Source organism: Odocoileus virginianus, chromosome 5 (genome assembly GCF_023699985.2).
Source record: "Odocoileus virginianus isolate 20LAN1187 ecotype Illinois chromosome 5, Ovbor_1.2, whole genome shotgun sequence".
NCBI classification, from domain to species: Eukaryota; Metazoa; Chordata; class Mammalia; order Artiodactyla; family Cervidae; genus Odocoileus; species Odocoileus virginianus.
The window spans coordinates 11059676-11085798 of record NC_069678.1 but is presented as its reverse complement, the minus strand read 5'-3'; the positions used below and the strand labels follow the sequence as shown (position 1 = coordinate 11085798).

Genomic DNA, 26123 nt, shown 5'->3' with positions numbered 1-26123 from the left:
ATTCTCAAATCCCACACCCCTTTGCCCTAAAATAATATCTATCTTAAAAGTTCAAATACCTTAGAAGTCAAGGAGGCTTTTTTCTTCTGCTGTTTCAGTTTTTGCTGAGCTGGCTGAGGGCTGGAGGACTGGTTGTCTGAAGACCCAGGAGACATTTGTGGAGCCGAGGCGGGTTTGCTCGGCAGAGGAGACGATGGGGGTGGAGGCGCGGCTGTGGAGGTCGCCACAGCAGGCGGCTTCTCCTGAAGGAACACCTCCATCATGGCTGAAGACGGGGTGAAAGCCTGGCGCTTTGTAAAGGGGCTGTGCACTGCTGAATCATTTGGGTTCTTCAAATCTGCATGAGGACATCCAATAGGTATGAGGCCAGAGGTCCTCATTAACCTCAAGAAAATACTATCATTCTGTGACAACTATTGAGTTATATCAAATCAACACTATTACACTGCCTTTGTAAGAAAGCAATCTAGAAATGGCCCATATTCAGAGTATAAGGTCCTAAAACGGCAAAGTTCATAAACTCTTCCAAAGGCAATACACTGTTTTCAAATACTGAAGATAAATCTAGGAAAAATCCAAAACATCCTCACGTCAACAGAAGACTGCAAATGTGTACAGGGTTAAATTTGATGAAAGAGATATACAGCTTCAGCTTATATATTTATTTATTATTCCCCAGCTATCTAAACTGAGCCTCTCTGACAAGGGGAGATCAGTGTGGGAACTACTCCTGCCAGCCTCTTGGCAGTAATCCTCCAACGCTTAAAGAATTCAGTCACTTTCCATCTTTCTCACCATACTGCACCAGCGATGGGGACTGTGTGGTAGAGCCCATGTCCCATGAGGAGGTGGTGGTGGTTCCAGATTGAGAATGCTGAGCTGCCAACTGAGCCAGGGCCTGAGCAGTCTTGAATTGCTCCAAGAACTGGGAGCCTGTGGTGCTGCCGCCTTTAGCTTCACCGACATCACCAAATCCTTTCCCTAACATGCTCACCTGTAGATCAACAGAGATTAGAGAAATCCACAGCCAAATAACCTTGTTCAGCTACTCAAAAAGACACTCATCTGGGTTAAGAGTCAGTATAAAGAAATGTCACTAAATGGAATAGTCTATTACAGCATAAGGCCTGGACAGAGACTGTCTAGACTTAAATCCTGGTAAAGTAATTGTGGAAAAATGACTTGTAGTCATCTGTACCTCATTTTCCTCATCTGAAAATAAAAGTAGTATCTCATAAAGGTGTAGGAGGATTAAACAAACAATAGATAAAAAGCATTTAATATGTGCATGATACATAGAAAGCACGCAAAGAAATTTAAGAGCCATTAAAACTGATACCATTGCCATCACCCTTCCCTCCCTCCTTCTCAGGACTTCCTTTTCTTCTTTGGCCATGCCAGGTCTCAGTTGCCTAACAAGGCATCTCTAGTTGTGGCATATGGGATCTAGTTCCCTGAAACCAGGCCCCCTGCACTGGGAGCGTGGAGTCAGACACTGGGCCACCAAGGGAGTCCTCAGGAATTTCTTTAATGACTGGAGAAGGGGTTTCCCCCCTTCATGAATTTTTAAATCAACTAATAACTGTTTACTAAGCTAACATGAAGATGACATAAAATTTCACTTCAGTCATTAATGTCTTTACCCCTTCCACTGAAAAGCTCAAAGAGAACAAAAACAACTAATTGGAGCTTCATCTCAATGCTTCTAATAACTAGCAGAGAGAAAAGAGGCAAAATTAGGGACCATCCCAACTTCTTCACTAGACGATCATGGTAATAAAGAAAAACTTACTCTCGATGCTTCTGGGGGATCCCCAATACCAAGTAAAACTACCATCCTAGACCAGAAAATTAACCATTCTAAAGAAACTCTAAGGAGATTTAATCTAGTCTTTCTTAGGTTCTTATTTAACCACATCATGATTTTCATCATTAAGCAGCACTTATACAAAATCAATCTGTCCAACTCAAGGTAAGACTTTTTCTTTTGTACTTCAGTCTGTATTTCAAGATTATACAAATAAAAACCGAAACAGCAAAACCTAGTTGAAAGTACAGGATTGTAGGAGAAATGATCCCACACAGCAATGATTACCAAATACTCTGCAAGCACGAAACATTAAAAGCACAGAAAATTACTTTATATTCACATATTATTATGATAATAAGGACTCCTATATTACTTACATCTATTAAATTTTAAGGGAAATTAATCCTGTAATTTATCCTGAAAGGAAAAGAACTATATTAAATAGCACACTAATTAATACAGATAATAAGAAAGAACAGAATAGTATTTATGTTTAGTTTAACATATCACATGACACACATTAAATAGAATGTTAAGGATAAAGTGGAAATACACTGAAATTTCAATTTTTGATGAGAATTTGGATTTGGGTATAAATCTTAAATTCCAGGCTTTAAAGGTAATTTAAAGTGACACAAAGCACTTAACCCTTTTCAAGTCATCTATCTTAGGGGTTGGCAGTTATTTTCTGATCATCTTTATCCCATTTTCTTTCTTTCTTTTTGGTCCTAACACTTCTCTCCCTTTCCCTTCTCTTCCAGTTTTTCTCACCTGTCACCATTCATATATGGCAGAATATTAACCACCAAATTACCATTAACACAGGAAATTATTTTAGGATAATGGTTAAAAATGAAAAAACTTCTGGATTAGAGGCTGACTTGGCAATTTTCTAGTTGAAGCAATTACTATTAATATAATCTTACTACTAGATAAATAAAAGTATATGCATACACACTGTCTCTTACCTCTTGACAACCACCAAAAAGTAAACAGACAGCAAAGTAAAAGAAAGAAAAAGCAGTACTTTTAGGATTTACTGACCATAAGAAAGTTGGTCCTTGTATCATCTTTGTTTATTTAGCCTTTCCCGTAATTGACGACCTTGAATTTTTTTAAAATAATTCTGAATCAACAAGTCATTTGTTGTTAAGTGCTCCAGGGTGTTAACAACTAATATCACTACTGCCACCACATTGTATAACTTTTACTCATAATCTTATCTGTCTTCCTGAAGCCCTGTAAAACAGGCACAGCAAGCACCCTTATCCCCACTTAAGGAGAAAAAGGAGAAACAGTTATTATATGGGCAGATTCAGGAAGACCCAAGTTTTTAGAAGCCTAGCTCAGAAATATCTTGATTTAAACAAATACATATGGTAACTGTGCTCTATCAAGAAACAGGGAAGTGCTACCACCTCTCATCAATGTTTAATTACTGTTACTAATTCGTATTAGTGTTAAAATTGTCATTGATTTTCTCTCTTTAAGAATAACAAAATAAGGACTTCCCTGGTGGCCCAGTGGCTAAGACCCCACATTTCTAATGTGGGGGGCCGGGAGAGAGGACTGGGTTCGACCTCTGGTCAGGGAACTAGGCCCCGCATGCCACAACAAAGATCTAAGATCCCAAGTGCCACAACTAAGACCCAGCACGGCCAAATAAATTAATTTTTTCCCCAAAAAAAATTACATTAAAAAAATATATATATTCTTCAGCACCGTTAAGTATTCAGTAAATGGTGTCAGAGCTTCCCAGGTGACACAGTGGTAAAGAATCCACCTGCCAATGCCGGCGATACGGGTTTGATCTCTGGGTCAGGAAGATCCCCTGGAGTAGGAAATGGCAACCCACTTCAGTATTCTTATCTAGAAAATTCCCTGGACAGAGGAGCCTGGTGGGGTCCATGGGGTTACAAAGAGTCAGACACACTGAGCAACTGACCACAAATAAAATGTTTATTCATTTTTATAAGACAATTCTGTCTGTCCACAACTAAATCCTCTCCTAGAGCTATCCCCTATTACCCAACTCAACATTTCTATACTCAAGTCTGCTCAGGAAGATAAAAGATGCTTTTTACCTTGCCCCAAACCTTTAAGGTGTCACTGAAAGGACTTATGGTATTTGTAAGTATGTGCTAGGGTTGCAGAAAACTTTAAGATACACCTTGTTTCCTGCTTACCATACTGTGATGAGAAAATGTGTTCCCTGAAGCAGGCTGTGATATGGCACTCTGCTTCGAGTTACTGAACACCAGAGGCTGGGCAAGAGAAGGAGCCTGAGAGGGATCCAGATTAGATGAATCATTCTCCATGGAAGATGGTGTCTTTCCCAACAGAACAGCAAGGTCAATTCTAGTGGAGAGAGAAAGTTTGATGAATAATGACAGAATATTCTTGTCTCCAATACCCGACTCAGATTAAGGATAGATCAAAAGGAAGTCACTCGCAGAAACACAAAGCCCTAAAATGCTGAACTCATCAAAAATAACAGATGTATGAGTCACAAGAGTATCCAGATGTATTCCAATGGAGTTGACATCCTTAATGTTATTTAAATTTTTAATTTTAGTGAAATTTAACTTAATGAAATATCAAATGTTAGTTTTAATATAGCAGCTCCATAACTGCCCCCAAATTAACTAACTTTTAGCCATGATTTTCATACTGAATACCTGTCATGACCAATATCTAAGACCACAAGCAGAATGCTGGCATTCTCTAGTGGCTTTAGAACAAGGATTTAGGCAATTTTTTCCCCAGTTTTTAAAAAATTCCAGAAGTCACCTGTGGTATAATAAAAGCATATACTAGGGGCTTGGCAAATTTCCTTAGTAAGAGGGTATATCTTTTATTTTTCATAATTGGTCCCTTTCAACCACAGTTTAAGATAATAGTTACTCGGGGAGGGGGATCCCCACACACATAGTTTTGAGAAGGTGGCTGGTCACCAAAAACACCAAGAAAGTGAAAACTTTCAACCCCACTACACTCCACCCACCTCTAGGAAAGGAAGGGGAATTAAGAGATTGAATTCAATCACCAAAGACTTAATCAATCATGCCTATGTAATGAAACTTTGATCAAAACCTCTTGAACAGTGAGATTCAGTGAGCTTCTGGGTTGATGAACACATATGACCCACAGGAGGGCAGAACACCCGGAGAGGGCTTAAAAGCACCATGCTCCACTTCCCACACCCTGGCCTGTGCATCTCTTCCATTTGGCTGTTTCTGAATACTGGTTAAACTAATAAATCAGGAACATCAAGTAAAACTCTTTCCTGTATACGATCAATCATCCTAGAAAATTCTTAAATCTGAAGACGGGGCTGTGAAAACCCCCAAATTTGCAGCCAGCTGAGCAGAACTCTGTGAGTAGCCTGGGCACCTCTGCAGAAAGGCTGTCCTAGAGTACTGAGCAGTCAACTTGGGTCTGTGCTAACTCTGGAGAGTTACTGTCAGAACTGAATTAAACTGCTGAACGCTTAGCTGAACACACAACCTGTGTGGGGAAAAAATCACAGATATTTGGTGTCATTAAAAACAACACAACAATTAACCTCAGTTAATGACATCCTTAACATTCTATTCTTATCACACTTCTTATTAGGACATTCTGAGTCAGTTCAGTTCAGTCACTCAGTCGTGTCTGACTCTTTGCAACCCCATGGACTGCAGCACAACAGGCTTCCCTGTCCATCACCAACTCCTGGAGCTTGCTCAAACTCATGTCCATCAAGTCGGTGATGCCATCCAACCATCTCATCTTCTGTCATTCCCTTCTCCTCCTGCCTTCAATTTTTCCCAGCATCAGTCTTTTCCAATGAGTCAGTTCTTTGCATCAGGTGGCCAAGGTATTGATTGGAGCTTCAGCTTCAACATCAGTCCTTCCAATGAATATTCAGGGTTGATTTCCTTTAGGATTGACTGGTTTGATCTCCTTGCAGTCCAAAGGACTCTCAAGAGTCTTCTCCAACAGTTCAAAAGCATCTTCTCCACAGTTCAAAAGCATCAATTCTTCAGCATTCAGCTCTCTTTGTGGTCCAACTCTCACATCCATACATGACTACCAGCAGAACCATAGTTTTGACTAGGCGGACCTTTGCTGGCAAAGTAATGTCTCTGCTTTTTAATATGCTGTCTAGGTTGGTCATAACTTTTCTTTCAAGGAGCAGGTTCTTTTAATTTCATGGCTGCAGTCACCATCCAAAGTGATGGTGGAGCCCAAGAAAATAAAGTCTGTCACTGGTTCCCTGTTTCCTCATCTATTTGCCATGAAGTGATGGGACCAGATGCCATGATTTTAGTTTTTCTGAATGTCGAGTTTTAAGCCAGCTTTCTCTCTCTCGTTTTTCACTTTCGTCAAGAGGCTCTTTAGTTCTTCTTCACTTTCTGCCTTAAGAATGGTGTCAGCTGCATATCTGAGGTTATTGCTATTTCTCCCAGCAATCTTGATTCCAGCTTGTGCTCATCCAGCCTGGCATTTTGCATGATGTATTCTGCATACAAGTTAAATAAGCAGAGTGACAGTACACAGTCTTGATGTACTCCTTTCCCAATTTGGAATCAGTCTGTTGTTCTGTGTCCAGTTCTAACTGTTGCTTCTTGACCTGCATATAGATTTCTCAGGAGTCAGGTAAGGTGGTCTGGTATTCCCATCTCTTTAAGAATTTTCCAGTTTTTTTGTGATCCACACAGTCAAAGGCTTTGGCATAGTCAATAAACCAGATGTTTTTCTTGAACTCTCCTGATTTTTCTATAATCCAATGGATGTTGGCAATTTGATCTCTGGTTCCTCTGCCTTCAAGCTGGATTCTGAGTCAGAAACTATCATGAAAGTGAAAGTTAAAGTCACTCAGTCATGTCCAACTCTTTGCGACCCCATGGACTATACAGTCCATGGAATTCTCCAGGTCAGAATACTGGAGTGGGTAGCCTTTCCCTTCTTCAGGGGATCTTACCAACCCAAGGACACAACACAGGTCTCCCACATTGCAGGCGGATTCTTTACCAGCTAAGCCACAAGGGAAGCCCAAGAATACTAGAGTGGGGTAGCCTATCCATTCTCTAGTGGATCTTCCCAACCTAGGAATTGAACCGGGGTCTCCTGCTTTGCAGACGAATTCTTTACCAACTGAGCTATCAGGGAAGCCCTACAGCTATCATATACAGGTCCAGAAATAATCCAAGAGTTTTTCAGGGGATAAAATATTCCCTGACAAGTGTTACCTCCCTCTATTGATCCCTACTTATGTTCAAGTCCTAAAAAATTTGTAAGATAGATGCTAGGGGAAAAAATGATCATCATACTCAGTTGGCTAAAGCAAAGATATACTTAAAAAGCAAGAGAAGAAGCTACTGAACAGTTCTGCAAATTCTGAAATAAATCATGTCTTTCCACTTTTAGTTTTTCTTAACCCAACTTACTGTAAGTTTATATTATTCTAAGTTTTCATCAATATCCAGGATGCTGACTAGGCTAATGTATATATCTATTTTTTTCTGATGTATGTATTAATAAAGGACTATATGGAAGAGAGTTAACTTTAAAATTATAGTATATAGATTTCCATTCAGTAGATTAACTACTATCAACTCTTACAAAAACCTACCTATAAACTAAATAAGACCATAATGTAATTTAATTCTCATTATTATCAACACCATGGGCGTTCATAAAGGCCCAGTATCACTCCTTCCTTACAGCTCACTTAGCAGATCCCTTTGAGAAAAGATACTGATAATTCACACCACACACTTGCCTCTGACCAGCAGTGATTGTCACATTCTCCGCAGGCAGAGGCACTGAAGACACATTAGAGGCAGTGAAGATCTTGGTCTCAGAAAGCTGGAAAACAGAGGAATTAGTCACTCCGAGTGTTAGGCTAGATATAGTCCAGAAACCTGGCAGAGGTAAAGGGAGTGCAACGTCTAAGAAAAAGGGAAAAATTCCTCGAAGAGAAAACGATTTACCCGAAGGAATCCTGAATGGACTGACTTTCAAGCCCCTTCTATCTATCTTCTATAGATCCTATCAAAAGAGAGCAAAATCCATGAACCCAATAAAACCTAGTGGAGTCACATAATATGCACCCTGAACTTACTTACAAGAAGGTGAATATGCTAGATAGAAAAATAGAGAAAGCCCCTTTATATTTTCCCACTATGCCTCCCAACTCCTACCTTAATCCAAACCATACTTTATCTCCCACTAATCCTCTCAAAGAAAGGAAGATTCCAGCCAAAATGAAGACAGAAATAAAAAGAATTCTTGGCTGTTGAGCAGTAAGGGCCCAAGTTCTGATGTGTTGAAATTTGCAGCAATAATTTTAACGTGTTTTGCCTTAAAACTGACTTTAATCCATCTAGTCTCTCTCCTATAAAACATTAAAATCAGGTAAGCAATTGGAGGGAATAAATATTCCTATTGTTCAAAGTTGATTTAATTTTTTTTAGCCATGCTGCCCAGTTTGTGGGGGCTCAGAGTTCCCCAACCAGGAACTGAACCCTAGCCCTCCGCAGTGAAAGTGCGGAGTTCTAACCACTTGACTACCAAGCAATTCCCCAAAGTTTAAAAAAAAGTTTTTTAAAAAAACTTTCCGATTGAAGCCTCCCCTCTAAAGACAGGGAATTCACTCGTCCCAATATATCATTCTCTGAAAGGGTTAAGCAGACAAGCCAAATCTTAGGAAGTATTCAAAAAGCAGTCTAGCTGAGCTACAATAGAAAAGAATCACACTCCGATGCTGATATATCTGGAATTTTAAACCTCAGCCCCGAAAACCAAAACAGCTTGACACACCGTTTCCTCTTACCATATTCTGTCTTGCTTGAGTAAATACAAATACAGGAAAGTTCATCCATGATCATTATAATTCACAGCAAAGGCTTGACTGACCAGCGATCAGCAAAATCCTTTTATTCAGGTACTACTCCAGTGAATTCACATAGCTGTTTATATGCCACTCATCTATGAGGTTTCTAAGTTTAGTCACTGGAGGACAGCCAAACCTACATAGTCATCTCAATTAAAATCACCCAAGTTGGGCTCTGAGTACAATAACAAAATGGGTTTCAGAGTCAACCAAACTTTCACCATGTACCCACCTCTAAACCAATTACAGGACCGTACACCAAAGCCTGAATGTGAACCAAACAACTGCACTGCTCCAAGGAGCATCATGTGCTACCAGAAGCTACCTGCCTGACTCCATCTCTGGTGCCCTACCCAACCACCATTGCTTCCTGGGATAAATCCGACAATCAGATATTGGACTTACACAAGTGCACTTGCCCTTTCCATAGTCTGGTTCCAGAGAGTCCTGTTCATGCCCAGTCTCCTTCATATAACATATGTGAAATGTTCTGGCTCAGAACACTATTTTGGATGTAAAAGTTTTGGGTCAGAATCTTAAGGGTGAATTTTGAGGGGTAGAATCATACCCATTTTCTATCCCTAAAACATCACTTAGGGATAGAAGGTACTAATGAGGAATAACATGGGAATACTTACATCTTCATTCCAATCTTCAGTTCCCCACTCCTCTGTTGCAGTCCTCCATGCACCTGGGAATGAAGGAAACCATGGTGAAGGAACTTTTAATGCCAGTACAAAGCATGTGCAGAAAATACTAATGCATTAAATTTTTTGGCAGCCAAAAGTGTAACCAGCATTTAGTAATCAGAAAGGATTCTTGGGCTTCAGAGGGAGGAAGAGACTTTAGAATACTTCAGAACACCAGGGTTCTAATTAGATTAAATTTCACAGCTACTTTCAGTTTTTGTCACACAGCTGTAATAGGAAAGAGCATGAGACAGCAAGAGAGAGGAACAAAATACAAGAGAGAGCAAGACTCCAATAGACCCAGCACTCCAAGCAATCTCTTACAGCCCTTCAGGCCTGACTCAGTGGTCTGTTCAGTGAAATGGCAGCGGATAATTCAAGCCAAAACATGCACACTCTATTGAGTATAAGACAATATTGCCAGCAGTCTGAAGAGACGTGGCAGCAGGGGCAGAGGAACACAAATGGTCTCAGTTGAAGGGCAATGAAGAAGGCAAGGCCTGAAATCCAAACAGAGCACTGACACCTATCTGCTACGGGAACTGAATTAAAAAACCCCGCTGGCTGTTATTTTCAGAAGACACAAGGTAAAACTTGAAAAATCAAGTTCGTGTGGTAATTACTGTACTAATCCTAACTATACAAGACATGAAATCTGATCTGCTGAGCTCATGGCACAGACAATGGAGTTATACATTCTTCTCCTGTTGGTAATAACGTAGTGCAGATATAGTTTCAGTAGGAGAGGTCCATAAATAATAAAACTATCTTCCACATTCCCCTTGTTTTGCTTCACATATACACATGTCCACCCCTCAGAAAAGGAACCTGCCTTTTCTTAAGGAATATGGGTGAGTTTCTTTTCATTTTTTTGGGGTGAGTTTCTGAGACCTAAAATTCTTCCCTTCAAGCAAAGAACCACACTAAGAAATAGGCACTTATCTGTAGGAAACACAAGAAAAACTCCTGGTTTCCTTCTCTAGAATAACAGTACATATTTAATAATTTTTCTTTTTTAATAATTCTTACAGCATTCTCTCCAAATGGAGAAAACTTCTTACAAGAATCAAAGAATGAAGGTCTGGCATTCAGATTTCATGGTCACTGAAAATAAACATTCTAATACCTACAAAACCCATTTGAAATCCTTCTAAACATTTAATAATGAAAAATCCTATTTCCTAGAAAAAAATATGTCAGTGCAATGCCTTTCCCAGGACAGTGTTAAAACTGTACCACAGAAATTTCAAGCCACTTAACAATGACAATGTTCTCCAAATCAAATTTAAGTCCAACCTCAATTTAGACAAGCTACAAACAACATTCTTCTCCCCTTCTCTGGTGATACCATTCTTCCTCCCCACTGACATCCATCCCACCGTCATTAACTGGAATCCAAAATGTGGGTTAACACATACACACAATCCTAGAATTAGAAGTGATCTAAGAAGTTACATACTACTCAGAAGCTATCTCTCATGCAAGAATTTTCTTCCCCTGCACTCTGGTGACTGTATCTGGAATGGAAAGGAAGACTGTAGACAGCTACTTGACACCTTCCTATACAGGACATATGGTTAAAGCTAAGGAAAAAAAGACTGCACACTGAGGAAGCATTAAGACGCAGAAAGCGTTCAAATGTTCTAACAACAGTTTAGGGCTTCCACTCCATCAGCAAAAAGCACAGACAATGTAAATATTAAAGTGTTCATTAAGCAATTTTCTAATTAAGAAAAACAGGCACAGAATAAAAGGAAAAAGCAGAAAAATAAAAAGCAGGAAGACATAAAGATGACATATCCACAGATATTTCAGTTCATAAAAATCTATTAAATATCCGGGGCAGTTAGGCGCCTGGATGTATCATACCAGGAGCAGTCTCAAATTTTCGGGGATAATTTGACCCCTCAACCCCAATGAAATCAAGTCCTGAAACAAAAAAGAAAAGAAAAGAAAAAACAACCAGTGAAATTTTGCTTGTGAATGAGAATGACTGCCCCCAACACACAACTCCCACTGTACCTGTGGATATTTTAAGGGTAGATTTCAGTCTCTTTTTAAAATAAAAAGGGAATTTGAAGTTTGCTATCATGAAAATATAAAAAGAGATCATGCATGAAGAGTTCAAGTCATCAAACTACCACGGCTGAATCACGGAGCTGACCAAACACTGACGAGATGACAGCAGCAGCAGAGTCTCATTTGGCCACGAATCAACAGCTCTGATTCTGGCCTCCCAGATCTGCTCTTCTCCACACGGTGTGTGTGTACACACACACACACACACACACACACACACACACACACACACACACTCCCAGATCTGCTCTTCTCCACACGGTGTGTACACACACACACACACATGTACACACACACACACACACGTACACACACACACACACACATGTACACACACACACATGTACACACACACACACACACACACACACACACACCTCTTCCTTTCCTCTTCTTCCAACCAACCTAGGACTGCAACTTCATACCTAATTTTCTGTCCACAACTAAAAACAAATCCCTCAACTTCTGTTATTCAGACTGCTACCAATGCTCTAAAAAGCCATCAAGAGATGAATGAAGAGCAGTTCTAATACCTCCAAAGTTAAAATAGAAAAGGACATTTCATAGCCAATAAGGAAGCTCAAAAAGTTACCTGGCTTGACAATAACTTTTGCCTCCACCCCTGAGAAATTCATATTCAAAATGAGCTTTTAAGACAGCTTGATGGAAAAAAAAAAAAAGACAGCTTGATGAACAAAAAGCACATAATATTCAGGACCTGAGGTAAAGCATACTGTGGGCAGTAGATGAGAAGAAGTTTGTGCCAAAGACCTTCCTAACGATGCAAGATTAAGGTAACAGATCTCTGAAAGGGGGGCAAGGCAAATTTAAGTGGATAAGGAGTCAAGAGAGCCTATTTCATGCTCCTCTATTAACCCATCCCCTCTTTATAAGACAAAAAAAGTCTCAGGCTTTTCTTTCCATGTGCTGACTCAGCCAGAACGAGATAGCTGATCTCCTCAGAAGAAAATACTTTGGAACCCAGAGGCTGCTCTCATTTAAAGTAATAAAAGTATCTTACTTCCAAATACATCTCGATGTGTCCCACAAGCCTAACATACCCACAAACATCTATGCTACCCAGATATGCACCAAAATCAGCTAACAAAAAAAAGCAAATCCCATAATACCCTACCCATACCCAGAACACTATCCAACAATGAGAGGCTGAAAGTCTCCAGATTTTCTTCTTGCCCAGATACTGATTATTTCCCAAAAATTAAAGGGAAAAGACATTCCTATCTCTGTACACAAAAACAAATTAACAGTGGGCTTTGATTCTGGGCCCTGTTCACCTCTACAAGCAGTGGTTTGATTAATCCTGGATATCTTGTCAAAAGGCAAAGCCAAACAGAAACACTAGGAAATACAACTGGGAGCTGATGGTATAATGGAAAGAGTATGGCCTTACAGAGTCAAAAAATTCTGAGTTCAAATACTAGCAAATTTCATAATCACTCCTGCAATCTAAATCTTGTCATCTGAAAAGTGACAATAAATAATATCTGTTTTATAAAATAAGTGAGAGATCAGGTGAAACAGCATGTACAATGTGCCTGTAGGCACACAATAAATACAGACTACACAGTAATTCAACTGTTATCCCTTTCTCTCCCTGTCTCAGCACTCAGGAGCTATACCTCCACTTTTTTATGTTAGTATAATCTCAAAAAAATTACTTCCTTAGGTTCCTAGAGACAAAAAATGAATAAAACAGTCACTCACTCGTCCCATCATCTGGTTCAAAGTGGCCAGTGTTGTTCCACGTATTGCCGCTGTTATTGCCATAGTTATCATCAGTATTGGCCGGCTCTGCATAATCAGCTGGGTTAAAGGTTCTGGGAGAAAAAATAAATAAAAAGCTTAAGAGCCTCTGAGCTCTAAGCAACATCAGTTAAAATTAACTCAAAAGGAGGACAATTAGAAACTTGTCTGTTCACTTTTCCTCATTTTACCAGCTTACCTAAAATTTCATGATATAATCTTATATATATCTATCACTCCCCTTGCATTAGCACACCGATAAAATCCACATGAAGATTTTGGAAAAACAGCAGGTATATATATTCATATGAAGTTATGAGATAAAGTAATCCAGGTGGTAAATGCTTATCTCACTAAAATAAGCCCAATGTCTACACACATCTGATGAAATAGTGTAGCAATCTGTCTGATCACATTTGGTTACTTAGCTGCCTATTAATCCTCAGGATACCAGAATATTAACCACATCAAGCTACTATGGTAACAGTTATGAAAAAAAATTGAAGACTTTGACATTGGATCAATGAAACTCACCCCATTCCTTGAGCAGAAAATCTTCCTCCGCGCCTACCAGAGCCACCTAAAGAGGGAGAGAGATACATTTTAAAAGTTGATATAAAACCACCACACCAACTGAGGCAACTTTGGAAAGTAGGTGGTTGACATCATTAGATATTCCTTCTCTCACTCCGAAGCACATCAGTTAATACAGGAGGACAATCCTTATTACTGACAAGATTGTTTCTTTGGTGACTGAACTGCTGGATCCTTAAGCAAATACAGTAATAACAATAAATACTAGAGGAAATGATGTTTACCTTCATTCCCACTGCCCTCACAGTAATCTCTAGAATTTGCACTACATTTCAACAATTAAGGTATCCAGCATCCATTTGAATTTTTTTTTTTAAATAAAGCAGACCCCTACTAAACTAGTAAGAGTAGCATGTCCCCAGCATCCGTTCCCCCAACAAACTAATCACCTCTGCCTCGGCCACGACCTCTTCTGCCTCTTTCTGTGCCTCTTCCAGAAGGCCCTCCACTCTTGGTGCCATCTAATCCATTTTCCTGACCTCGAACTGAAATTTGAAGACAAAACACTACAAATGGCCAGAGTCAAGTGAATAGAAAAAATATATATAAACGGCATGCATACATGATTGGGGGGAGGGGAGGCAAAAACAAAGAAGAGAAAATGAGCTGGAAGGACAGAACATGATGGTTACTAGGGAAATGGTTCCCAGTCAAAAAATTTTACAAACAGCTAACAAGGTTATTTCATGCTAAACTGGTGGCTGTTGCTAAAAAAAACTCTATGTGAGAAATGCCAAGATCTTAGAACAGATGATTGTAAGAAAAATTAAAAAGATAATGGTTACTAGGTCCAGCCTCACAAGGCCCTGACATCCCTCAAGTCTAGACATTACTAACCCACAGCTGGTTTTGTTAAAGCCCCATGCATACACTCTCGTCCACGGCTGGCACCTCTTCCCCGTCTTGGTGGCCCACCACGTCGCCGACTATAGTCTCTGTCGCGGTCTCGATTTTCTTTGCCTTCCTCGTTGGATTCCGTTTGGCCACCATCCTTCTGTCCTGAGACACCCTTCTTCTTCCCGACCATCTCCCAGGAATGCTAAAGAAGGGAAGAGCATTCATGTCAAATCAGTACAGGCTGCTACCAGGAAACAGTTGGGACAACTGTTAACCATTCTCTCTCAGTATCCATATCTAAGATACTTCTATTCTGTTTAAGTTGAGGGTATAGACAGAACCTCAAAACAAATTCTGCACCTATCACTGCAAAATCGAAGCCCTTTCTGTGGAGGAGATGCTTATGAGCAAATGGACTGCAGGAATCATTCCCAAAAGAATCACCGAGATCTCAATCCAGTTCAGTCATTCGATGTCCCCTTAGTCAAAGGGCCCAGTTATTTACTGGTCCTTCCTTTCAAGTGTGTTTCCTGGGCTGAAAACACTAGTTCCCTATGCATTCAGTTATTTCCAATTTTTTATAGCCTTATCCATGTCAAATAAAACCGAAAACTCAAAATTTCTAAAAGTTAACTTTGAATTCAGAGTGAATGAACAGCATTTGACTCTTGAGTACAGTCTCTAATTAAGTAACCTAGAATTTAGAAGGAAAACAACTACACCTGCTCCCTAACCCACCCCTTCCACACACACCAATTTCCTTTATTTAAAAGAAGACCAAATAGCTGTCAGGAAAGCACAGCCCTGGCCCTGAGACATGCTGACTATAGGAAGCATGTCTGGTTTTACTCACTGTGTTCTCCTTACACATCTGAAATTGCTATAATACAATTCAACCTTCCTCAAAACAGTTCAGGAATAAATATTTATAGCAAGGAAAATAAGCTAAACAGCCATGCAAAAACTTATTCCTTAGGAAAATGAATTTTATAAACTTAAAAGTTCTTTTTTTTGTCTTGTTGTGTGGCTTGCAGGTTCTCAGTTCCCTGACCAGGGACTGAACCCAGGTGCTCAGCAGTCAAAGAGTAGAGACTAACACACACATATACTGATTTATAATGTTTGCAGAAAATATGTACAAATAAGTTCCAACATGTACAAGTAAGTTTCAGTTCAAATGCCAAGACTATCATGTTTACCATCCTGGATACCAGGATTCCAAATACCAAATTACGTAATACCAAATTATAATGGCCCTGTTTGCTCAGTAACAGCTATCAAATAACTTTAAAAATATGGAATAGTAACATGAAATTACTATTAATTTTCTCAGGGCTAACAATAATTTGTCATATAAAAACAGTATCCTTTTAGGAAAACATGCTGAAGAATTTAGGAAAAGTACTCTGATGTCTACAATTTATTTCTAAATAATCCGAAGTGTTCACCAATGATGAGTGGATAAACAAAATGTGCTATAAACATGCAACAGAATATTACTCAGTCTTCCAAAGAACTGAAATTCCGACACAAGTCACAATACAGATAAACCTTAAAAATATATTGCTAACTGAAACACAAAAGGACAAATATTTGACTCCACTTTTATGAGGTACCAAGAATAGGCAATACCTTATATGAGATACCGAAAACACAAGATGTTACCCGAGCTGGGAGTAGGGAATGAAACGTTAATTGTTTTATGGATATGGTTTCTAACTGGAAAATGAAAAAGTTCTGGAAATGGATAATGGTAATGGTTGTACAGGAGTGTCCCAGGTGGCTCAGTGGTCAAGAATCCACCTGCCAAGCAGGAGACACAGTTTGGATCCTTGGATCAGGAAGACACCTGGGAGGAGGTCAAGGCAACCCACTCCAGTATTCTTGCCTGGGAAATCCCATGGACAGAGGAGACTGGCAGGCTATGGTCCATGGGGTTGCAGAAGAGTCAGACACAACTTGGTGACTACACAACAAGAATGACTGTACAGCACTGTGAATGTCCTTAGTGACAAAGAACTATTTACTTAAAATGGTTAAATTGGTCAATTTCCTCTAGTGTATTTTACCACAATTTAAGCATTTTTAAGTTCCAAAACAAGTAAATTTAAAACTATACTAAAGGGTGCCATGGAGCAACTAAGCCCACACACTGCAACTACCCATGTCTGTGTGCCTAGAGGCTGTGCTCTGCAATGAGAAGCCACCGCAATGAGAAGCCCACGAACCGAAAGAGTTGTCTGCACTTGCCGCAACTAGCCCTCTAGTCCTCTTGTCTGGAAAAGTCCCATGGATGCAGGAGCCTGGTAGGCTGCGGTCCATGGGGTCGCTAAGAGTCGGACACGACTGAGCAGGCTTCCCTTTCACTTTTCACTTTCATACATTGGAGAAGGAAAAGGCAACCCACTCCATTGTTCTTGCCTAGAGAATCCCAGGGACGGGGGAGCCTGGTGGGCTGCCGTCTATGAGGTCGCAGAGTCGGACACGACTGAAGCGACTTAGCAGCAGCAGCCACAACTAGAGAAAAACCCTTAAGCAGCACTGAAGACCCAGCATGACCAACTAAAAATAAATAACTAAAGGAACTTCCCTGGTGGTCCAGTGGTTAACAATTCGCCTTAAAATGCAGGGGACACAAGTTCAACCCCTGGCCAGGAAACTAAGATCTTGCGAGCCACACAGCTTGGCCAAAAAAAAAAATTAAGCATCCACCTAGGACCCAGCAGCAGCGTGTTGCCTATTCTTCCAACCCACCTGATTCCACATTAAGCTGTAGGTCACTTTATGCTCATAGTAGCTTTAATTCATAAATTATAGTAACCTCATACCTAAACCTGCCATCAGGAACTCTGGAAACGAGACTCAAAACAGTCAGTCCTTAGGAGTTTGTGCTAATCTGTATCAAAATCTAGAAGGTTTCAGAAACCTGTCACCTTTTAGCTTCTTTATGGTTATTTATCAGCTGCTGGCACCAGCTGGTTTTATACATAAAAAGAATTATTTACTATGCTTTGCCCAAAGGCACTACCAGTTTTCTGATATGATCTCATCCACCCAAATACATGCAACAGTCCTGGCAGCTGACTGATTCCCATTGGTTTCACTAGTTGCTAGTTTATTTGGGAAATAAACCTACATTCTCCAGCTTCTTTTTTTAATACTATGGAAGAAGGTCAGACTTCTAGTACTAGGAAAGTGAAACGTGACTTGTGCAAAAGAAAATTTTTTTTCACATTTTTTCTGCTATGCAGTATGTAGGACCTTATCCCCCAACTAGGGATCAAACCCATGGCCAGTGCATTGGGAGCTTGGAGTCTTAACCACTGAACTTCCAGGGAAGTCTCAAAAAAAAAAAAAAATACACTTTTAGAAAGCATAGGTAGTCCCACTTCCATCTCCATCCTACTCCCTGAAAAATCCTGCAGCAATTATTCCAGAGTAAACTCAAAATGAACCAAAACTGCTATCTGATTATTCAGGAAGTAATTTTCAAACAAAAGCAATAATGTAAAACCTAATCTGGGGCCACACTTTTGAAGACAAAAATCTACAAATCTAAATTCAATGATTAAAAACAGTTTTCACTATTATTTCCCATTGTCTCAAAAAAACTGACAAACCTTCAACATTCAGCTAAAGTAACACTGTAACATCAATCAGTTACCCTAAGGATGAAATCTGGTTATCAATCTCAACCAAAAATCCCCTGAGTAAGATCAAGTAAATAAAAATGACTTCAAGTGATACACTGCTCATTTAAAAAACTAATAATAAAGGTCTCTACTAAACCCTGCAGAATATCCCAAAGATAATTTAGTAAAGCACAATCCTATTCTTAAGGGACATAACAATCTAATACAATAGTAAGACAGTAACAAAACACAGCATTCTCATTAAGTGGAAAGGAAAGGAGAGGAACAGGTGAAATCAACTCTAAATTCCAGGGCGAGTTCCTCCCATATCCCCTACCATCTCCAGGAATGGTCAACAAGCTGTAAAGTTTGTTTCTCGGGCTTCCCTGGTCATCCAGTGGTTAGGAACCCATGTGTCAATGCAGGGGACATGAGTTGGATCCCTGGTCTGGAAAGATCCCAAATGCATCGGAGCAACTAAGCCCTCGAGCCACGACGACTGAGCTCAAACGCTGCAACTACTAAAGCCCATGTGCCCAGAGCCTGTGCTCTGCAACGAGAAGCCACCAGTGAGAAGCCACCACAGTAAGAAGCCTGCGCACCTCAATGAAGAACAGCCCCTCGCCACAACTAGAGAAAGCCTGAGAATAGTAACAAAGGCCCAGTGCAGCCAAAAATTCATGAACAAAATAAATTATTTTCAAAAAAGGACTCTTTCTCTGCTACTTCAACAAAAGTAAGTTCACATGATAAAAAGGTATTGTGAAAAAAAAAGTTATTGTGAAATGTAAAGCTGATATTGCTGGGAATGTTCTGAAATCAGAATCCAGTAAGGGCTGTGGCTCTCTGTTCAACAGCAATAAAACAAGTGAACAAGAAATCTTCTATTAGTAACTAAGGCTATTTAGCAGCAACTCTTAATTCAGACTAACCAAGTCTTAAAAAGTAGTCATTAGCCTAGAATTAACAATTATTCCAGGCCAACTAAAAGAAACTGATTTTATCTGTTTCTCCTATTTATTGCACATAAATTTTAAGTGTTTGCAACCTCCAGCAAATAATCTCCAAGACAGTTCCTTGCTTTATTTGGAGAATAAGAGAGTATGCTTTAAGTTGACCCCTCTTGCTATTTTTGGAATTTACTAGCCTTTCAACCAGGGACCCACTTTCTAGAACACTTTATTAGCACTCTACCGTATCTGGGTTTCCTTCCAGCAGTACATTGATGGCTCTGTTGACATCTCCATTGCAGTCATGCAAAGCAATGACACATTCATCCTGGTTCTTGCCTGTGATATCAATCAACTGAAAGAGAAAGATCAACCATTATGAACAAGTTTGCACTCCCCAAAAAAGGAAAACAGATGAAGGAAAGGGAGAAGACACAGCTGAGTTTGAATCAGGTTTAAAAAAGCAAAACATGCAGAATTTTGACATTTTAGCTCCAAAAGCAAAACATTAACATCTGTGATTAAGGATGGGGCAAAAGTATTTATAAATCAATCGAACAATAAAGTATCTAATAATCAAATGCAGAAACAAAAAGGCTTCAGCATACCATGACTCTCCATATTTCCTAGATATCACAAATGCTAAATGTTGCTGTACAACAGTACTAACAAATTCATTCAATAAAGAGGTTTAAATTAAGATAAAATCTCTTTGAATAAGGTATCTGTCCAAAGGGGCACAGTAAATCAGACAATAAAAGCACTCATGTATTGGCTTAACCTATCATATTTCAAGTCAAAATTCTTTTAATACCTAAAGTAGAAAGTATCCTGGTAGGCATCAATCCTATTAACTGTGCTTTAATCTTCATGTTTTTTCCCACAACTTACGGCGAATCAAAAATACACTCACCTGTTTCACCTTTTCCTCAAAGTCAGCATCATTATGGTCCGAAATCATCTGTGCAAGTCGAATTTGTTCTGCAGTGGCCTAAAAAAGCAAGATCAAGAGACAACAGCTTAGAGAAATGAGAGGGACCAACAGTCAACTGGGCTTCCCAGGTGGCTAAGTGGCAAAGAATCCACCTGCCAAGCAGGAGACGCGGGCCCGATTCCTGGGTTGGAAAGATGCCCTGGAAAAGGAAATGGCAACCCACTCGAGTATTCTTGCCTGGGAAATCCCATGGACAGAGGAGCCCGGCTGGCTATAGTACATGGGGTTGCAAACGAGCTTAACTTAGCAACTGAATAACAACAATCAATATTCATCATCTCCCTCCCTGATTTCCTTCTCCCTGTTACACACAACCAAGTAATAAAACATTTCCACCACTTCACTTCACTTCAGTTGCTCAGTCGAGTTCGACTCTGCGACCCCATGGACTATAGAGCCACCAGGCTCTTTCCACCAGTTAAGATGCTCAAATGAGCAAAACAACAGAGTGAAACTGTCACTATTTCACACTACCTTCTCTAAAAAAGCACAGAGTTTTTCTCTTATGTTCACAGTTAGAGAGACTCATTTTGGGATCAAATACCACTTTGAAACATCTGTGCCTTAATTCAATTTCATGTATTTGCAAAGTCATGTGAAAACCCTATTCCTGTTTCTGTAATGATCACTGTCATTCTTATTCCCTAGGGATGAGAATAGCATAAGGTTTAGTCTGAGGATACACTGAGCATATCCTCCAAGTATCCAATGTATGCTTGTAAGATGTCAGAAATTTTAGCCCCAGCTGAGATAAGTACTAGAATTCTGCTAGAAATTCACCTGGAAAGAGAAGCAAAAGAAAAATGAGTAAGAGAAAAGTTCTAATCTTAACATTCAATTTATCTGACCATAACCAAATGTTAACTGATTCATTCACATTAGGTGCCAACAAATACCAAACTGGTTATTGAAAAAAATCTAAATTCAACTTAAAAAAAAAAAAAAAAAAACCAACTCATAAACCTCAGTGCCCAGGTTAATTTACTCTTTAAAACTGAGCAATACTCTAGAGTATCTCATTTGTTAATCTTAAAGGAACACAGTAAAGACGCTAACTCCTCATGGGAAAGGAAAAATCAGATTAGGGCTCAATGAGACAAGAGAGGAAAATAAAAGACAAGTGAGGGAAAAGAGCAAAGGAAAGGAAAAGGTGGGAAGACAAAGACTGGCTAAAGAGACATCAAAATGGAAATTACAGGAAATAAGAAATGTATTGCTGAAACAACCCAGATGAATAAAGGAAACTGCTATCTCAGAAATACAAAGCACAGGACCCATTCTTTCCAAGCCTCATAATGCAGTAAATTAACAATTTAAAAAATTAACAACAAAAAATAAGCACAAGGCATCAGTGTGTCATTAACAGTTATTAGGCCCCAAGTGAAAAGAGAAAAGGATAAGAACGTAAAAATAAAGAACCCAAACTAAAAACCCAAGCACAGAACGATGCTGTACTAGATGGAAACCAGTATCAACCAGCAAGGCTACCCCATGGATCCATATCCCTTGAGTTCTTTACCTGGGGCCGCTGCTTGTGCTGTGTCTGGTTTTGGTTTTGAGGTGGTTCCCAGTTTCCCCGGGCTCGGTTAGTGCCCACCGACGTCATCATTTACAGTATATACAAATAACAGTATTTACAAGGTAGAATACTGAAAGATTAAAAAAAAAAAAAAAAAAAAGGAAGAAAAAAAATTTAATGTTAAATGCAGGTAAAATGTTTTCAACCTTTTTTGCCAACACCTTCACCACTATCATTTCTTCAAAGAACCAACATGCACCTGTTCTTGAGACATTTATAGTCTGATGAATTCTTTAGGGTACTAATCCATTTTTGCAGAACAATAAATGTACAAAACATGTGTTAAGTGATGGTTTGTTTATTTTAAAGTTATGGGCACAATTTGGTTACAGTCCGTTATAAGCAGGCTTTGTTAAGTTTTGCTATCTTGATAGTTAGCAAAACAATGTCAATAATCAAGTTTTCCCATAAGTGAAAATGTCCGAAGTCCCTCTGACAGAAAGAAAGATAATCAGCAAAGCCTGGAAACAAAAGCCTTCCAGGAAGGGGATTAGCCTATACTTCAAATAAAAACAATTTAAAATGCTGTACTCAACCTACCTTTGAAAACAGCTTTACCTGCCTTACAACCTTTTCAACATAAGCTGCATGTGTCCTCCATCATTTGGGAAAGGACAAGCTCAAGTCTAGCCTTTCTCCCTCAAGTCTCTGTCCCTCAGTATGGTGCAGGGGCTCCCACAACTTTCAACAAGGCATGTATTAGCCCCGGTGACTGCTCAGAATCTCAGTTCCTTGGATAATAATCCCAACACCCTGCTTTTGTGGCTGCTTCTGTTGGTCTCCTAAGTCCGAAGTTCCAAGAAACCGGAATGGCAATTACCCTCCACCACTCACCTTAATATACAGAGAATCCCAAATCTGTCCTAAATCAAAAGCATTTGGCACAAAGTTTTATTTGGAAGAAAGTCCTTCAGGGAAATCATTTTAAACTTGAGACATTATTGCCAGCAAGATGACTTTGTTGAGTCTTTAAAGAGACAAGGAACACACAGGGCCTTCCCAAAACCAGATCAGTTTTTGTTACAACACTTCTAACAAGCAAAGATTCTATTGAATTTAAGTCGCCTTCATTCATACTTTGTTTTATAATGCAATCTCAGTTGCTATATTTAGTAAACAAAGAAAACATTCATATTGTGGAGTGCTCAAAAGGAGGTTACTCTGCATGTTTTATTCCATTCCAAAGAGAACAAGTTTATACTTTTCTATATTATTTATTTTTCACTAATAAAACTTCACATAGGGTAATTCTAGGCTGTCCAGAAGACATTGCCAGATATGAGGGACACGGTGGTTAGGTTTCTAAGGAAATATGAAAGCATTAACTATTGAGAGTGAATTTCACCTGTTTCTTGGGCCACAAAGAAAGCTAACTTCCCTGTGGATAAATCCTTCACCCAATTGGGTCAATGTGTCACATAGGTCTTTATTGTTTGATGCAGTCATTAAGAATTAACAGTTCTACATTCCCTATCACCAAGAAAGATTTTCAAGGAAACTTTGGGGCTAATTTTTAACCATTACCTCTTCTCCCTACACATGTGCACAAAAAGCCCTGCAAATTTGTCTAGATAGTACAGGATTATTTGATACACAGTAGTCCATTTCCCCAGGCTGCCATTATTGTCAAATTTCAACACTTAACTTACAAAAAAATCAAGTGATGTTCAACCAAGTACCTAGATTCAAATCAAACAGGAAAAAAAAAAAAACCTAGAGAAAAACTATTAGGCATTATTATAATTGGCTCAAAGATGAAGATTCTAACCATGGGAGTAGCCTCTCCTAGAACTTACAAAATATAGATTGTGTTCTACTCCACATGTGTTTTCCATTTGTGAGCATGAGTTATTAAGTAGAATTTCATGACTACCTGTAAGGACAATTTCATGTACAGTACCTGCCAGCGTAAATACATTAGTCATGTCAAAACCCACATTAATTACTCAGGAAGCGGGGGGGGGGGGGGGACACGACCTCCTGATCATTCTATTAACTTCCATTTCTCTCTTACAAGTGCTTTGAAATGTGTGACTAACAAAATTTTACCACCTATGTAGTAGCAACACTGAGCAACAGGTCAAAAATAAGTGATCTGGGATGGATCACTGCAGGGCACAGAATTAGTAGCCTTTTAGTAGTAAAGAGACACATACCCAAAGTTATCACAGTAGAGGTGAGGATCTTGTTAAGTACTCTTTCATATAGCATAAAAATATTTAATGAAAGTAGGTGAGAAGTATTGGAGACAAGGAACAAATACAGGTTTCAACACAGCAGTGCCCTTGACCATTTTTTGAAAACCAGCTACTTAAAAAAATAGCCAGAGAAATTTTACAGAAAAAAATAAATAACAAGTATTTATTGAGTATCTACTATGTGTCCAGTATTTTAGTAAATACAAAAGCAATATGACTTGGTTGCTGCCCTCAGGGAGCTTACAATCTAATTTGAGGAACAATTCGGAAACTCTGAAGCTGGACGGGGATGGGTTAGGCTTGCTACTTCCAAAAGAGCAAATAATTCCCCTAGATGCTCTGTGGAAATAACCCCTGCAACTCCTTCCCCATCAACTTGAACCTAATTTAAAAGAGTACTTCCCAGTTAGGACACATTTTGGCAAGAAGGGGCTTTAAAAATCATAATCAAAACAGTACATTTTAAGGTCTTTCATCATCAGTTTTCATGCCAGCAACACTTTCCGACTTCCCGTTCACAACGGAAATAATCACCGGGAGAGCCTAATCTTTTTAAGGACAATGGTTGCAGGATCTCAAATGCAGTTTTATCAACTCATACACGGCCAAAACGTTTTAGTTCTCCAGGAATTCGGGTTGTCAATGACCCTCATCACATCCCAGCAAGTCACATCAGACATCCATCCCCAAAGCAGAAGATGGGCAGTGGAAGCAAATGGGGAGGAGACAAAAGACAAAAAAAAAAAACAAAAAACAAAAAACACAACAAAACACGATTTCACCATCTAATAATCAGGGACAGTCAAAGGCAAAAGGAGAACAATAACAACAAAAAAGGCCTGTTACTGTGGTTTTTCTTTCCACAATATCCTACAGCAGAGATGGCTACATCTCAAGAACAGTGGAAAAGGAGCAGTCTATTTGTGACATCAGTATGCAAAGCAATTTGAGGACTGCCCACAAGGTGAAGGGTCTGAAGAAATTTGGGATTCCCGTTACATTATGAGAAGCGTGATCAAATACCCCACTGCTCTAGTGACGTCCCTTAAGCGTAATATACCCTATGAGGGCTTCCATGCCCAGTTTCCTAGATAACATCATAATTGTTTGGGGTACCCAAAACAACAGTATGGACAACAGGAAGCTAAAGACAGCAGCAAAAAAATATATTCCAAGAGCTGGGGCGGTGAGAAAGAAAGAAAGGTAATAAGAGGAGCTGACAAAGAGGCTGGAAACGGAGAGGGGACGCAAGCCCACGCGTGGAGGATGGGAGGTTCACCCCGCTCAGCACCACATCGGGAGCTCACAGGGCCAATCGCCTCCTTACCTCCCACCCGGAACAAATTAATCCTCCGCACTCCAAACTGAGGGCCACATGGGGGAGTTTGGGGCAGCTCCACCCCATCGTCCTCCCTCCCCCCCTCCCCGCCACCCCTAAACCAGGCCGGATCCGGATCAGAGGGGGCCCGCAGAGGGTTGGAAAGGGAGGAGGCCTTCTCGTTTTCTCCACAGGAACCAGCCAGGGTAAAGAGAGGGCCCTACCTCAGGCGGGCCCAGGCCTCGCTCACTCGCGCTCTTTCTCGCTCTCCCCCGTCTCAGGCTCTAGCCGCATGCCCCCGCCCCCCCCCGCCGCCGACTGCCCCAAGCCCCGCCCCGGCCACGCTCCCAAATCGAGGCCCCGGCTCTGGCGCGGCCCACTAGGCCGCGAACCCAACCATAAACAAAACCTCCAGCGGCCGACTCGAGGGGGGGCGCCAGGGCTCGCACGACTAGGTGGGGGGGGTGTACAGTGGGGAACACGGTACGGGGGGGCCTACCAAGGGAGGGGTATATGGCGGGGGTAAGGGAGAAAGAAGGGAGGGTAAAAGGGGGATCGCGGATTTAAAGGGGCCGCGGACAATACCCGGCCCCGCCGCGCTGCCGCTGCCGCCGCCGCCGCCGCCAACGCCGCTGCGCTCCCAACTTTACCTCAGTCTCCTCCACACTGACACCCCGGGCCGCGCCGCCCCTGTCACGTGATATAAGGTTCCCTCCTCCCCCCTCCCCTTTTCCCTCTCGCGCTCGCTCTCGCGCCTTCTCCCTCCCACTTGCCTTCCTGCGTCCCCCAGCACGTGACG

The 26123-nt window shown here is 40.4% G+C and overlaps 1 protein-coding gene across 27 annotated transcripts in view; it reads right to left on the bottom strand.

Moving 5' to 3' along the window:
* Positions 1 to 26123, bottom strand: part of UBAP2L (ubiquitin associated protein 2 like) — a 44390-nt gene that overhangs the window by 17604 nt on the left and 663 nt on the right. For 9 of the 27 annotated variants that reach the window (XM_070467393.1, XM_070467397.1, XM_070467394.1 and 6 more), the window contains exons 1-13: positions 25910 to 26014; positions 21749 to 21878; positions 20149 to 20226; positions 19480 to 19590; positions 14687 to 14855; positions 14206 to 14301; positions 13757 to 13802; positions 13184 to 13296; positions 9329 to 9381; positions 7578 to 7663; positions 3997 to 4168; positions 796 to 994; positions 60 to 337 (exon numbers count right to left, since the gene is read on the bottom strand). In XM_070467393.1, coding sequence (XP_070323494.1) covers positions 60 to 337; positions 796 to 994; positions 3997 to 4168; positions 7578 to 7663; positions 9329 to 9381; positions 13184 to 13296; positions 13757 to 13802; positions 14206 to 14301; positions 14687 to 14855; positions 19480 to 19590; positions 20149 to 20226; positions 21749 to 21838 — 1491 coding nt within the window. In that variant the 5' untranslated portion in view covers positions 21839 to 21878; positions 25910 to 26014. Of the gene's footprint in view, positions 1 to 59; positions 338 to 795; positions 995 to 3996; positions 4169 to 7577; positions 7664 to 9328; positions 9382 to 11248; positions 11309 to 13183; positions 13297 to 13756; positions 13803 to 14205; positions 14302 to 14653; positions 14856 to 19479; positions 19591 to 20148; positions 20227 to 21748; positions 21879 to 25548; positions 25635 to 25909; positions 26066 to 26123 lie in introns of those variants that run through there. The other 18 variants (XM_070467395.1, XM_070467396.1, XM_070467384.1 and 15 more) reach the window with 7 other exon arrangements.